Source organism: Coregonus clupeaformis, chromosome 26, assembly GCF_020615455.1.
Source record: "Coregonus clupeaformis isolate EN_2021a chromosome 26, ASM2061545v1, whole genome shotgun sequence".
NCBI classification, from domain to species: domain Eukaryota; kingdom Metazoa; phylum Chordata; class Actinopteri; order Salmoniformes; family Salmonidae; genus Coregonus; species Coregonus clupeaformis.
The window spans coordinates 33,139,940-33,155,367 of record NC_059217.1 but is presented as its reverse complement, the minus strand read 5'-3'; the positions used below and the strand labels follow the sequence as shown (position 1 = coordinate 33,155,367).

At 44.5% G+C, this 15,428-nt stretch overlaps 2 protein-coding genes across 5 annotated transcripts in view; one reads left to right on the top strand and one right to left on the bottom strand.

Annotated features, from left to right (window-relative positions):
* LOC121540200 (ras-specific guanine nucleotide-releasing factor RalGPS2-like) overlaps nt 1-15,428 on the top strand; it is a 138,009-nt gene that overhangs the window by 75,459 nt on the left and 47,122 nt on the right. The window lies entirely within an intron of this gene.
* The window catches only part of LOC121540201 (angiopoietin-related protein 1-like), a 33,652-nt gene that overhangs the window by 1,514 nt on the left and 16,710 nt on the right, over nt 1-15,428 (bottom strand). Inside the window, exon 5 of the mRNA XM_041848889.1 lies at nt 688-881. Coding sequence (XP_041704823.1) covers nt 688-881 — 194 coding nt within the window. The remainder of the gene's footprint in view (nt 1-687; nt 882-15,428) is intronic.

The window sequence follows — 15,428 nt, the reverse complement described above, 5'->3', positions numbered from 1 at the left end:
TCACAGAGGGTAGACTCCAGTAATATGATTACATGCCACATCATTGTGTTAAAGGAAACCAGACCTTCAGAATCAATGGAAGAGAATTGAATCGGTTCCCTGTTGGAGACGATAATGTGTCAAAGTTCTGCCTTCCCAGTCAAGGTGAATTACTGGCTGTGGCAGGGGAGAACGACTATGGGGGCTACACACACACACACACACACAGTCACACACACTGCTGGGTGTGTTGGGTCCAGATAAGATCTCAGTGATGATGCCGAGAGAAAAGCAGGAGGGATGGAGGGAGAGAGAGCGAGGAGGGAAGGAGTCTGATTTCCTTGCCTGCCCATGGGGGCATAATGGTTGTGTGCGTGTGCGCGTGCGCATGTGTGGCTCCGTGCCAGGGCTTTCTCCAGAGTGATGGAGTGTGTGTTAGCAGCCTCAGAATGTGGTGGCGGAGTGGACTTGGTTATGGGCTTGGTTATGGTTATGAGGGGTGATAAGGGGAACATGGAGCCACCTACATCAGCCCCTCCCTCCATGTCCCTGCTGGGGTCACAGCTGAGTGGCTTCTGGTTAGAGGTCAGAGGGAGAGGGCTGGACTTAGCTCCAATGGCTCAGTGCTTAACAATATACATACATATCCAGATGTTTATGTTCGGAGTGTGTGTGTGTCAGTGTGCGTTATCCTCTGCGCTATAGTACCTTGTAATTCTCCCAGTTCCTGAAGAAGTTGACGGATCCGTCCTTCCTCCTCTGTAGCACAGTCCAGCCTCCGTTGTCTAGGCCATGTTCACACCAGGCCTGGATCAGCTGGTCACTGCCCTCAGACTTAAGCAGGTACATCCCACTGGTGCTGTGGCCTGCCTGGCGCACCTGGTAGCAATCCTTAAATGGACCTGGGAGAGGGGGAGGGAGAAATGGGTCAGTGCCTGCATCTAATATGGCACCCTATTCCCTATATAATGCACTCGTTTTGACCAGAGCCCAAAGCCAGCGTCTCTACTCTGTTAGTACTGCTTCTATGATGTAACATCCTCTTCACTAATCACTCTACCATACCGTATCTTGCCTCAGGTGAACAAGATGTCTTCTTTCATCACACACACGCTAAATACATTATGTTGCCCCCGCTGGGCTGACAGAGAGACCGAGACAGAGAAAGGAAGGCATCGCTTGCCAAGACCCCCTAGCTTAGGGGGAGGGGAAGGAGTAGTTACGATGCGTGAGCCCCTTTCCTGCCCAGACCACCATACAGCCTTATGTTACCAGACAGACAGACAGACACCGACATTAGCTCTGTACTTAGATCCCCAGCTCTATCTAAACCCTGCTTATTTCCCGCTCCTGTGTGAATGATGTGTATTGAGCAGTCATGAAGACATGCTGCCCGAGGCACAAAGAAGATAGCTTTCTCAGGCTGGGTGTGCTGTGTGTGTGTGTGTACAGGGAGGACAGAGCCACAGTAGTGCCTCATACACATACAGTGAGGGAAAAAAGTATTTGATCCCCTGCTGATTTTGTACGTTTGCCCACTGACAAAGAAATGATCAGTCTATAATTTTAATGGTAGGTTTATTTGAACAGTGAGAGACAGAATAACAACAAAGAAATCCAGAAAAACACATGTCAAAAATGTTATAAATTGATTAGCATTTTAATGAGGGAAATAAGTATTTGACCCCCTCTCAATCAGAAAGATTTCTGGCTCCCAGGTGTCTTTTATACAGGTAACAGCTGAGATTAGGAGCACACTCTTAAAGGAGTGCTCCTAATCTCAGCTTGTTACCTGTATAAAAGACACCTGTCCACAGAAGCAATCAATCAATCAGATTCCAAACTCTCCACCATGGCCAAGACCAAAGAGCTCTCCAAGGATGTCAGGGACAAGATTGTAGACCTACACAAGGCTCTAATGGGCTACAAGACCATCACCAAGCAGCTTGGTGAGAAGGTGACAACAGTTGGTGCGATTATTTGCAAATGGAAGAAACACAAAATAACTGTCAATCTCCCTCGGCCTGGGGCTCCATGCAAGATCTCACCTTGTGGAGTTGCAATGATCATGAGAACGGTGAGGAATCAGCCCAGAACTACACGGGAGGATCTTGTCAATGATCTCAAGGCAGTTGGGACCATAGTCACCAAGAAAACAATTGGTAACACACTACGCCGTGAAGGACTGAAATCCTGCAGTGCCCGCAAGGTCCTCCTGCTCAAGAAAGCACATATACATGCCCGTCTGAAGTTTGCCAATGAACATCTGAATGATTCAGAGGAGAACTGGGTGAAAGTGTTGTGGTCAGATGAGACCAAAATGGAGCTCTCTGGCATCAACTCAACTCGCCGTGTTTGGAGGAGGAGGAATGCTGCCTATGACCTCAAGAACACCATCCCCACCGTCAAACATGGAGGTGGAAACATGCTTTGGGGGTGTTTTTCTGCTAAGGGGACAGGACAACTTCACCGCATCAAAGGGACGATGGACGGGGCCATGTACCGTCAAATCTTGGGTGAGAACCTCCTTCCTTCAGCCAGGGCATAGAAAATGGGTCGTGGATGGGTATTCCAGCATGACAATGACCCAAAACACACGGCCAAGGCAACAAAGGAGTGGCTCAACAAGAAGCACATTAAGGTCCTGGAGTGGCCTAGCCAGTCTCCAGACCTTAATTCCATAGAAAATCTGTGGAGGGAGCTGAAGGTTCGAGTTGCCAAACGTCAGACTCGAAACCTTAATGACTTGGAGAAGATCTGCAAAGAGGAGTGGGATAAAATCCCTCCTGAGATGTGTGCAAACCTGGTGGCCAACTACAAGAAATGTCTGACCTCTGTGATTGCCAACAAGGGTTTTGCCACCAAGTACTAAGTCATGTTTTGCAGAGGGGTCAAATACTTATTTCCTTCATTAAAATGCAAATCAATTTATAACATTTTTGACATGCGTTTTTCTGGATTTTTTTGTTATTCTGTCTCACTGTTCAAATAAACCTACCATTAAAATTATAGACTGATCATTTCTTTGTCAGTGGGCAAACGTACAAAATCAGCAGTGGATCAAATACTTTTTTCCCTCACTGTACCTAAAACCTCACAGAACCGGGACATATTATTCCAGTAACCATACGTCTTCATCTAGACCACTTCTGTCTTGAGGCTTTCTTTCTGTCTATAGCTCTCTTGGACTCTTTCTTTCATTCTCTCTCTCCCTCTCCGTCTATCTCTCTCTCCAAGTAAAAAACAGGGGAATATCTAATGTTACCCTAGTGGTTTGAGCAGGGATTGGCCAATCCAGAGTGTGGTGCAGGTCTGTGTATTGAGGTGAACCAGCCATGTGTTTTTTGAGCGTTAAACCCTCAACAGAAGAGGATTCAGCCTGGCTCCACTCACAGAGATTCATGATAGATGATCGTATTGCTTTTCCTCACATAGCAGGAACAATTCATCGCTCTCTCTTTCTTGTTGCTTTTGGGACCAAACAATCAGTGTCCAGAACGAAAGAAGATGAGTAGATTTATTTGGGCTACGTTTCAGAGTGGAGGAGCTCTGATATGATGTGTATGATTTAGATGTCTGTGATACTGTCGGTCTCTCTCTCAGTGGACCATCCAGACTATCCGGGGAGGGCCCGTGTGGCTTAGTTGGTAGAGCATGGCACTTGCAACGCCAGGGTTGTGGGTTCTATTCCCACAGAGGACCAGTACGAAAAATGTAAGCACTCACTACTGTAAGTCGCTCTGGATAAGTGTCTGCTAAATGACTAAAATGTAAATGTAAAATTTACTCAGTGAATGTCTTTTTTTTTTTTTTGTGAAACATTAAAGTTATCCTTTTTAGATAAAACATTACTAAATATATTAATGTCACCAAATAACTGATTAAAACACATTGTTTTGCAATGAAGGTCTACAGTAGCCTCAAAAGCACTATCTGGGGTAGCAGCAGGGTGTAGCTGGAGGACAGCTATTTTCCATCCTCCTCTGGGTACAGAGGACTTCTATACAAAACTTAGGAGGCTCATGGTTCTCTCTGCCTTCCATAGTCTTACACAGTAATTATGACCACTTCCGAAGGACGTCCTCCAACCTGTCAGAGCTCTTGCAGCATGAACTGACATGTTGTCCATCCAACCAAAGGATCAGAGAATGACTCTAGTACTGAAAGCTTAAGCTACAGCTAGCTAGCAGTGCATAACATGTGATGAGTAGTTGACTCGGAGAGAGAGAGAGAGACAATAGTTGAACAGTTTTGACATTTTTTATGAGAGAAGCAGCAGTTTTTTTTATTTATTTCATTGTTTTTTTCTCTTCTTAGTTTACCTTTCACTTACTTAGCTACCTAATGCAGCTTATTTAGCCTACTCAACAACCTGACTCAAACAGCGAGAAATGCTATTTATGTTAGCTAGCTAGCTGGCTAAGGCTATCCAACAGTGCAACTCTTCCAACTCAAGGTAAGATTTCGGTTGTATTAATTTATTGCTGAACTGCTTACTGTACACTGTTTTGCATGATTGTACACGTGGATTTGATTGTGGGTTTACTAACGCGTTAGTTCTAGTAGTTATGTTGACTATGACGTTAGCTAATATGGTGACAACAATGTAGGCTGTGTAGCGGTTTTGGTATGGAGGTTTAGCCTTGAAAGGTTTTTTCGCCTGGTCACAGACAGCTGTTGTGTTGTGCACTGAAGTCCACAAGCTAATGGAAAAGGTGAGCGGAGAGCGCGTAGATACTATAAGGAATTATACAACGAACAAAGTGATGAGCCTGTGTAGGCCCCGTGTAGCTCAGTTGGTAGAGCATGGTGCTTGCAACGCCAGGGTTGTGAGTTTGTTTCAGAAACTGCAAAATATGTTCTTTCTGATACTATATAGAAATCAAAATGTTTTACCTGCATTAGACTCTGAAGGAGGATTTGATAAAGTGATGCTCCTTTCCCTGCATCTGTCAATTACAAGATGTGCCCATCTCTTTGTGTACAATTTGACAATTGATAATACTGTCACTCATCAGACTATTGTCAATTTAAACTTGTCTATAGGTTAACTTATGTGTGAAATTAGTTTGGGTATAGTTTAGGTGTAGTTTCTATGGGCCGGTTGTGGAGGCTGGTCAGGCTAGGCAGGCTGGTCCGGCTGTGGAGGGTGACTGGCATCATTTGTTTCCCACTCATCAACTTGGATAGAGTCAAGGATATGTTTTGCATTATTCTAAAGGCCTACTGCAACACGTAGCATGTTTTCATTTCCCTTACAATAAATGTGATTAGTAATAGAGTTACAGTAAATAAAATAGTCCCGTAAAAGAGAATGGTATCAACCCGCAAGGCACGCGGTCATATTTTTTACATGAGCGCCAACGATGATAAATCGGCATAACCAAACTCATCATTACACTACTATTGTTCTAAATTAAATCAACCTCTTCACCCTCCTTATCATTCAGTTAGGGCTAATACAATTATTATTGTGAAGTAACGTGCAGTTATCATCCATTTGTCATTCATTCAGTGAGGAAAGAGAGACTCATTAACGTCTGGCCTGGGTACCAAAGTCCTACAGCGCATTGTCTAGTCAGGTTAAGTTGGGAATAGGTATAAAAAAAACTGGAAAAAAGACTCAAAATTCTGACAAATGTAAAATACAAACATTTAGGAAAAGTCAGGGAAGGAGCAGGACATTGCTTTTTGTGTGTGTGTGTGTGTGTGTGTGTGTGTGTGTGTGTGGGGGGGGGTTAATTAAATCAAATGTCAGTGGCCGTTGGCCTATGACGGTTCTAGTGTTCATTAGATATCTCCTAACTTTTGCCACACACGGAGGCTCTATGACTGTAGCCTATTGCCGTTTTGATGACTTATGATTGGTCAACAACAAGCTACACGCTCCACACTCGCAAAAGCAGCAGCATAAATTATAACATTTGGAGTGAATGGAGTATGAATGACAGTCATCCAATATGCTGTAATAGACATAAGTCTTCTTGGGTATGACGCTACAAGCTTGACAGACCTGTATTTGGGGAGTTTCTCCCATTCTTCTCTGCAGATCCTCTCAAGCTCTGTCAGGCTGGATGGGGAGTGTCGCTGCACAGCTATTTTCAGGTCTCTCCAGCGATGTTCAATCAGGTTCAAGTCCGGGCTCTGGCTGGGCCACTCAAGGACATTCAGAGACTTGTCCCGAAGCCACTCCTGCGTTGTCTTGGCTGTGTGCTTAGGGTTGTTGTCCTGTTGGAAGGTGAACCTTCGCCCCAGTCTGGGGTCCTGAGTGCTCTGGAGCAGGTTTTCATGAAGGACCTCTCTGTACTTTGCTCCGTTCATCTTTCCCTCGATCCTGAGTAGTCTTCCAGTCCCTGCCGCTGAAAAACATCCCCACAGCATGATGCTGCCACCACCATGCTTCACCGTAGGGATGGTATTGGCCATTCAGGCCAAAGAGTTTAATCTTCGTTTCATCAGACCAGAGACTCTTGTTTCTAATGGCCTGAGAGTCCTTTAGGTGCCTTTTGGCAAACTCCAAGCGAGCTGTCATGTGCCGTTTACTGAGTGGCTTCCGTCTGGCCACTCTACCATAAAGGCCTGATTGGTGGAGTGCTGCAGAGATAGTTGTCCTGCTGGGTTCTCTGGAGCTCTGTCAGTGTGACCATCGGGTTCTTGGTCAAGGCGCTTCTCCCCCGATTGCCAGCTCTAGGAAGAGTCTTGTTAGTTCCAAACTTCTTACATTTAAGAATGATGGAGGCCACGGTGTTCTTGGGGACCTTCAATGGTACAGACATTTTTGGTACCCTTTCCCAGATCTGTGCCTCGACACAATCCTGTCTTTGCGCTCTACGGACAATTCCTTCGACCTCAATGCTTGGTTTTTGCTCTGAAATGCACTGTCAACTGTGGGACCTTATATAGACAGGTGTGTGCCTTTCCAAATCATGTCCAATCAATTGTATTTACCACAGGTGGACTCCAATCAAGTTGTAGAAACATCTCAAGGATTATCAATGGAAACAGGATGCACATGAGCTCAATTTTTGAGTCTCATAGCAAAGGGTCTGAATACTTATGTGAATAAGGTATTTCTAAACCAGGTTTTTGCTTTGTCATTATGTAGTATTGTGTGTAGATTGATGAGGGAAACAAGTTTTTAAATCAATTTTAGAATAAGGCTGTATTGTAACCAGATGTGGAAAAAGTCAAGGGGTCTGAATACTTTCTGAATGCACTGTATACTGTATATATTATAAACTCAGTCTTTCAAAGATTATTCGTAAAAATCCAAATAACTTCACAGATCATCATTGTAAAGGGTTTAAACACTGTTTCCCATGCTTGTTCAATGAACCATAAACAATTAATGAACATGCACCTGTGGAACGGTCGTTAAGACACTAACAGCTTACAGACGGTAGGCAATTAAGGTCACAGTTATGAAAACTTAGGACACTAAAGAGGCCTTTGTACTGACTCTGAAAAACACCAAAAGAAAGATGCCCATGGTGCCTGCTCATCTGCGTGAACATTCCTTAGGCATGCTGCAAGGAGACATGAGGACTGCAGATGTGGCCAGGGCAATAAATTGCAATGTCCATACTGTGAGACGCCGAAGACAGCGCTACAGGGAGACAGGACGGACAGCTGATCGTTCTCGCAGTGGCAGACCACTTGTAACAACACCTGCACAGGATCGGTACATCCAAACATCACACCTGCGGGACAGGTACAGGATGGCAACAACAACTGCCCAAGTTACACCAGGAACGCACATTCCCTCCATCAGTGCTCAGACTGTCTGCAATAGGCTGAGAGAGGCTGGACTGAGGGCTTGTAGGCCTGTTGTAAGGCAGGTCCTCACCAGACATCACCAGCAACAACGTTGCCTATGGGCACAAACCCACCGTCGCTGGACCAGACAGGACTGGCAAAAAGTGCTCTTCACTGATGAGTCGCGGTATGGTCTCACCAGGGGTGATGGTCGGATTGGCGTTTATTGTCGAAGGAATGAGCGTTACACCGAGGCCTGTACTCTGGAGCGGGATCGATTTGGAGGTGGAGGGTCCGTCATGGTCTGGGGCGGTGTGTCACAGCATCATCGGACTGAGCTTGTTGTCATTGCAGGCAATCTCAACGCTGTGCGTTACAGGGAAGACATCTTCCTCCCTCATGTGGTACACTTCCTGCAGGTTCATCCTGACATGACCCTCCAGCATGACAATGCCACCAGCCATACTGCTCGTTCTGTGCGTGATTTCCTGCAAGACAGGAATGTCAATGTTCTGCCATGGCCAGCGAAGAGCCCGGATCTCAATCCCATTGAGCACGTCTGGGACCTGTTGGATCGGAGGGGGAGGGCTAGGACCATTCCCTGCAGAAATGTCTGGGAACTTGCAGGTGCCTTGGTGGAAGAGTGGGGTAACAACTCACAGCAATAACTGGCAAATCTGGTGCAGTCCATGAGGAGGAGATGCACTGCAGTACTTAATGCAGCTGGTGGCCACACAAGATACTTACTGTTACTTTTGATTTTGACCCCCCCTTTGTTCAGGGACACATTATTCAATTTCTGTTAGTCACATGTCTGTGGAACTTGTTCGGTTTATGTCTCAGTTGTTGAATCTTATGTTCATACAAATATTTACACATGTTAAGTTTGCTGAAAATAAACGCAGTTGACAGTGAGAGGACGTTTATGTCCCTTCAGAAAGTATTCATACCCCTTAACTTATTCCACATTTTGTTGTTACAGCCTGAATTCAAAATGGATTAAATATTATTTTTTTCTCACCCATCTACACACAATACCCAATAATGACAGAGTAAAAACATGTTGTTGTTTTTTTTTAAATGTTTGCAAACTATTGAAAATAAAATACTGAAATATCTCATTTTACATAAGTATTCATACCCCTGAGTCAATCCTTTGTAGAATCACCTTTGGCAGCCATTACAGCTGTACGTCTTTCTGGGAAAGTCGAAGAGCTTTCCACACCTGGATTGTGCAACATTTGCCCATTATTCTATAAAAATTCTTCAAGCTCTGTCAAATTGTTTGTTGATCATTGGTAGACAACCATTTTCAGGTATTGCAATAGATTTTCAAGTACATTTAAGTCAAAACTGTAACTTTGCCACTCAGGAACATTCACTGTCTACTTGCTAAGCAGCTCGTGTAGATTTAGCCTTGTGTTTTAGGTTATTGTCCTGCTGAAAGGTGAATTCGTCTGCCAGTGTCTGGTGGAAAGCAGACTGAACCACGTTTTCCTCTAGGATTTTGCCTATGCTTAGCTCCATTCCAGTTCTTTTTTATCCTGATAAACTCCTAAGTTCTTAACGATTACAAGCATACCCATAACATGATGCAGCCACAACTATGCTTGAAAATATGGAGAGTGGTACTCAGTAATGTGTGGTATTGGATTTGCCCCAAACATAACACTTTGTATTCAGGACAAAAAGTGAATTGCTTTGCCACATTTTTTGCAGTATTAGTTTAGTGCCTTGTTGCAAACAGGATGCATGTTTTAGAATATGTTTTATTCTGTACAAGCTTCCTTCTTTTCACTCTGTCAATTAGGTTAGTATTGTGGAGTAACTACGATGTTGATCCATCCTCAGTTATCTCCTATCACAGCCATTAAACTCTTAACTTTTTTAAAGTGACCATTGGCCTCATGGTGAAATCCCTGTGTTTTGAAATTCACTGCTCGACTGAGGGACCTTACAGATAATTGTATGAGTGGGGTACAGAGATGAGGTAGTCATTCAAAAATCATGTTAAAGACTATTATTGCACACCGAGGGAGTCATGCAACTTATTATGTGACTTGTTAAGCACATTTGTGACCGACCGGCTCGATTCGGTCTTATGTAGCAAAATTTGAAATTTTGTTTTTTACATTGGATAAAGGTAGAAACTCAGAGCTAGAAAATTGTATATCATACACTACAATTGACGAACAATGGGAAAGTAATTCTGCTTTGAAAGTTGATAAACTTGTAACCTCACTTTTGAGAAAATGGCACTTGAATGTTGTGGTACCTACTGGAGAGCTCTTCTTTGTCTACACCCATTCAGCATCGTTCACACCCTTTTAAGCTTTAGCCCCACCCATCTCTTGTAAGGATTCACATGTGAGGCTATGTACTAAACAACCAAAGATTTCAAGACTAAAGGCTGGTTTATACTACGGGTGTGTTCGTAAATTTAATCAGGAGTGCCAGAGTGTGCTCTGGGCGTTCGTAAACTCAGAGCGTTATCAGATTGGCCTTTCGTAAATTCAGAGTGTTTCGCTCTCGGAGCGCACACTGGACACTCTGGCTGAAAAGTAGGGTTGAATAGAACGTTCTGACCTAACAACAGTCAAGCTAACTGGCTAACGTTTGCTAGCTTGCTAGCTACTTCCAGAAACAAACTGCTCACTCTGACCATTTTACTCGCCCTAGCAGAGCTGGTTAGGCTGTTTTTATGTTATCCAGAGCGTTGGTGACTGCAACGGTGCTGCTGGCAACAATTTAATGACGCTTTTTTTGTCAACGTTTACTGACACCGGCCATATTCAACGCGTGACATATGCCTAGTTTCCTGAAACTAGTCACATTTTTACTCCTGAACTTATTTAGGCTTGCCATAACAAAGGGGTTGAATGCTTATTGACTTAAGACATTTCAGCTTTTCATTTTTTATAAATTTGTGTAAATTTCTAAAAACATAATTCCACTTCGATATTATGGGTTATTGTGTGTAGGCCAGTGACACAAAATCTCAATTTAATCCATTTTAAATTCAGTCTGTAACACAACAAATTGTGCGACAAGTCAAGGGGTGTGAATACTTTCTGAAGGCACTGTTTATATTTATTTTAAGTCGGGACCAGTGGCCCGTATTGACCCTGTTCTGGGTCTGGACCGCGGTCCGCATGTTCAGTATGGCTGTTCTAGTGAGTGACAGTTGCAGTGAGTTTAATTGTCAGCCATCTGTGTGTTTAAGCCCTTTCTGTGGTCTTGAAACCAAATCTCCAGTCATAATAAAATGCTCTTGCCCAATCTTTCAAAGAAGCATTTCCAAGAAGCATTATGACCCTGCAAATTGGTTTCATGCTGAAAATGATCTCACTCTCATTTTGTGGGGGCTAGTCAGGAGAGCAAGTTGAGTCAGATAAGGAGAGCATCTCTTAGCTTCCTGCAGTTGATCTCTAATTTACTGCTTCTGTCTGACTGTAATCTAGGCCTGGCCCACCAGATGGGTTTGATTTGAATATATACTGTATAGTGTGTATATATGGCCCACCAGATGGGTTTGATTGAGTATATAGTGTGTATATATAGGCCTATTTGCTTGCACATACATTTTCTAATTTCCATGCACCTATATTTATCGGGGTCTGCTTCCAGGTTTCTATGATTGTTTTCAGTGGTGTGTGGGTGTCTGGTCAGTGATTAACTGCAGGTAGAGCTGTCTTTATCCCCACTGTATATCTGCCTGTTCTCAGGAAAGGCTTACTTAAGCTGGCCCATATGCTGGAAACTGCCTACATCATCCACCCATAGCTCAGATCATATGCCCAGGTTGTAGCCTGGCACCCAGCAGCCAACTGTGGGAATGTGTTTGCGACTGTGCGTGTCTCTGTGCCTGCTCAGTGATGGACTGCAGGTAGAGCTGTCTTTATCTCAGTTTGTATATCTGGCAGGAGAGACTGAAGCAGTGAGATCACACATTCCTCTGAGTGCCTCTGGGATTGCAGGTAAAGCTGTCTTTATCTCAGTTTGTATATCTGACCAGCATTTGAGCCAGCACTGAGCTTAGCCCGGCCATACGCCCAGAAAGCCATAGTTACGCCCCAAAACTCAACCCATACTCTTAGGCTCAGTTTAATTCTCCAGAACCCACTCCATATGCTCACACACGCATGCAAGCAGCAGGTTATAGCCAGTCCAGCTGTCCCAGAGGCACTCAGAGGAATGTGTGATCTCACTGCTTCAGTCTCTCCTGCCAGGTATGAACCCACTGGACCACAGCCGGCCGAATGGCCAGACCGTTTACCCACTCGCCAGGCATTCAGGGAATTAGACGCATCATTGGCCACCGCAATGCTAATTTTGCATTTCTGACAATTAGACGTGAAATGTCTGCCCGGCCTACAGTGAGCTTAGCTTCTGCCTAATTCTGAAATTACAGTACCAGCACTGCTTCTGTTGTGTATTGATATTCTAGTTGTGTCCCTTTAGGGCACCTGTAACCCCCCCTTGCTTACCTACGTTGAAATGCTTGGAATGTTCTTCCTGTGAAACGCATTAAAACAATGCCCACGTTAATTTCTACTCCCGTCTCATGTCCTGTCCTTATATTAGTTGTATAAGTAATACAGTGTGCTATACAACAAAACTGGCAACGAGGAAGAAACGTTCTCACGTTTGTGCTCATCGTCTTCGGCAGAAAGTCTGCCGCTGTAGAAAGACGCAAACATAACGTGGACCTAGCCAGTCGAGTGATGCTAGCTAGCCTTTGATGTCACAGCAACGAGAGCCTCGAGGGATGGGAAGAGTTTTGCTGCGGGAGAAAGTGAAGTCATCGTGAGTTAAAAGTAAGAAAAATAAACCCAAAATGTCTGCATTGATTGGAAATATAGGAACATTTGATGAATCTGTTCTTACACAGAACGTTTTGAGTACTTTGTGTTGGCAAATGGAATTAAAGCAGAAATCGTTGTGCCAATATTTTTGACTTATGGGAGGAAAAACATTCAATCTACTGCGCAGCCTAGTAACGCCTGAAAAACCTGGTGATAAATCATATGATGAAATTGTGGCTACCTTTTAAAAGGACATTATTCTCCCAAACCACTGATAATCGCAGAGAGATTCCGGTTTCATAAGAGAAATCAAGAAGAGGGGGAATCAATCTCACAGTTTGTGGCTGTATTGAAACAGTTATCTGAACACTGAATTTGGGCGATCAATGAGTGACACTATACTTGATAGGTTAGTGTGTGGCATGCGCAGCGAGGCAATTCAGAAACGCCTTTTGACTGAGTGTAACTTAACATTGCAGAGAGCAATAGAAGTGAGTACGTCAATGGAAATGGCAAATAAAGACGCACAACAGCTAAGTGCATCGACCAAAGTGCATAAGGTGTCTGGAGTTAAAAACCAAGGCAGGAGGTGGGAAGCAATGCTATCGCTGTGGGAAACCAGGTCACCAAGCAGAGGAGTGTTGGTGCAAAGACTGCAGAAGTTGTGGAAAAAAGGGTCACGTCGAACGTGCATGTAAAAACAAAAAGACACAATCAAACAAAAGTACTGAACAAAGGAAAAGCGACTTCAGGAAGTACAAAAAGAAAGTGCATAAAATGGAGCACACAGAGGATGAACAAAGTGATACCCTGTCTGAAGGGGAAGAATCTTTGCATGTTATGTCAATTTCAGACAATGGATACGGGTACTGGGTGACACCGCTACTGGATGGAAACGCAGTACGAATGCAAGTGGACACTGGAGCAACCATATCTTTGCTGTCTGAGGCTGTATACAAGGAGAAACTACATCACCTCACACTACAGCCCACAAAGATGACACTGAAAACATACACCGGTGAGATTGTTCCAGTGAGAGGAAGCGTGATTGTTACAGTGGAGCTCAACAAACAGAAGGTAAAGCTACCACTCTACATTGTGAAAGGCAACCATCCAGCATTGCTAGGACGCACATGGCTGGAAAAGATCAAACTAAACTGGCAGGAAATTCACATGGTTGCAAAAGAGGACACAAACCTACAAGGGATATTGAGGAAACACGTGGATGTGTTCAAAGGAGAACTTGGCAGTATGAAGAACATAACAGTTAAACTGACCGTGAAACCAGACAGCAAGCCAAAATGCTTCAAAGCTAGACCTGTCCCATACGCCATAAAACCAAAAGTTGAAATTGAGCTAAACAGACTCGCGAGAGTGGAGTATTGGATCCACTGAATGTTAGTGAATGGGCTACACCCGTTGTTCCAGTCATAAAAAAAGATGAATCACTCAGACTCTGTGGTGATTTCAAAGTCACCATTAATCCAGTCTAGACTGCTGAAAAATATCCACTACCCCTCATTGACGACCTCTTTTCTGGTTTAGCTGGAGGACACATATTCAGTAAGATAGGCCTGACATAAGTCTATCTACAGATGCATGTGGACCAAGAGTCACAAGAACTGTTGACCATAGTGACTCACAAAGGACTGTACAGGTACCGGAGGCTTCCTTTTGGAATCACCTCCGCTCCGGCCTTGTTTCAGAGAGCTATGGACCAGATACTGAGCGGGCTCACTGGGGTCCAATGTTACCTCGATGATCTACTCATCACCGGCAAAGACGAGCAGGAGCACCTGAGAAACCTGAACGCTACACTACAGAGATTGGAGGAGTACGGTCTGAGGGTCCAGAAAGACAAATGCACGTTTTTCCGGCCCTCTGAGTACCTAGGCCACGTCATCGACAGTGCAGGGCTCCACAAGGCGCCATTGAAGGTGAAGGCCGTTGCAGAAGCTCCATCCCCACAGAACGTGAGTCAGCTGAGATCATTCTTAGGACTACTGACATACTGCGCAAAGTTTGTGCCAAACCTAGCTAACATGTTAAAGCCACTGCATGAACTTTTGAACAAAACCAAACAGTGGAAGTGGACAGACAGATGTGAGGAGGCCTTCAAGAAAGTGAAAACAGCCTTAGCTCAGTCAGAGGCCCTAACCCACTTCAACCCCAACTTGCCATTACAATTGGCATGTGATGCATCGCCTTATGGCGTTGGTGCGGTTGTCTCACACATCATGCCATCAGGTGAGGCAAGGCCAATTGCTTTCGCATCACGGACCTTAAGTAAAGCCGAGAGCAATTATGCACAGATAGAGTGTGAAGCACTCGCCATTGTGTTTGGAGTTAAGACATTTCATCAGTTTCTGTTTGGCCAACGATTCACACTGCTGATGGACCATAGACCCCTCACCTCCATCTTTGGTCCCCACACCGGCATTTGGTCGCTTGCAGCCAGCCGCATGCAGCGATGGGCGTTATTGTTATCTGCTCACCAGTATGATATCAAGTACAGAAGGTCTGAGCAGCACTGCAATGCAGATGGCCTCTCAAGGCTTCCTTTACCTGTCGCACACACTGAGCACTCCCAGGCTGAAATCTTCTACTTCAAGGAAGTGACGAACGCCCCAGGTACATCTGTCCAAGTGAAAAGGTTCACCCACACTGATCCAGTGATGTCTGAGGTCAAGGACATTGTCACTCGTGGAAAAGGAGAGATGTCGGACAGCCTACAACCTTACCTAGTGAGGAGAAATGAGCTCACAGTTCAGTTTGGATGCTTGCTATGGGGTTTTCGAGTCATCATACCGCCGCTACTGAGAAGGCAGGTGCTTGAAGAACTCCATTCAAGGCACTGTGGCATGGTGCGAATGAAGGAGATTGCACGCA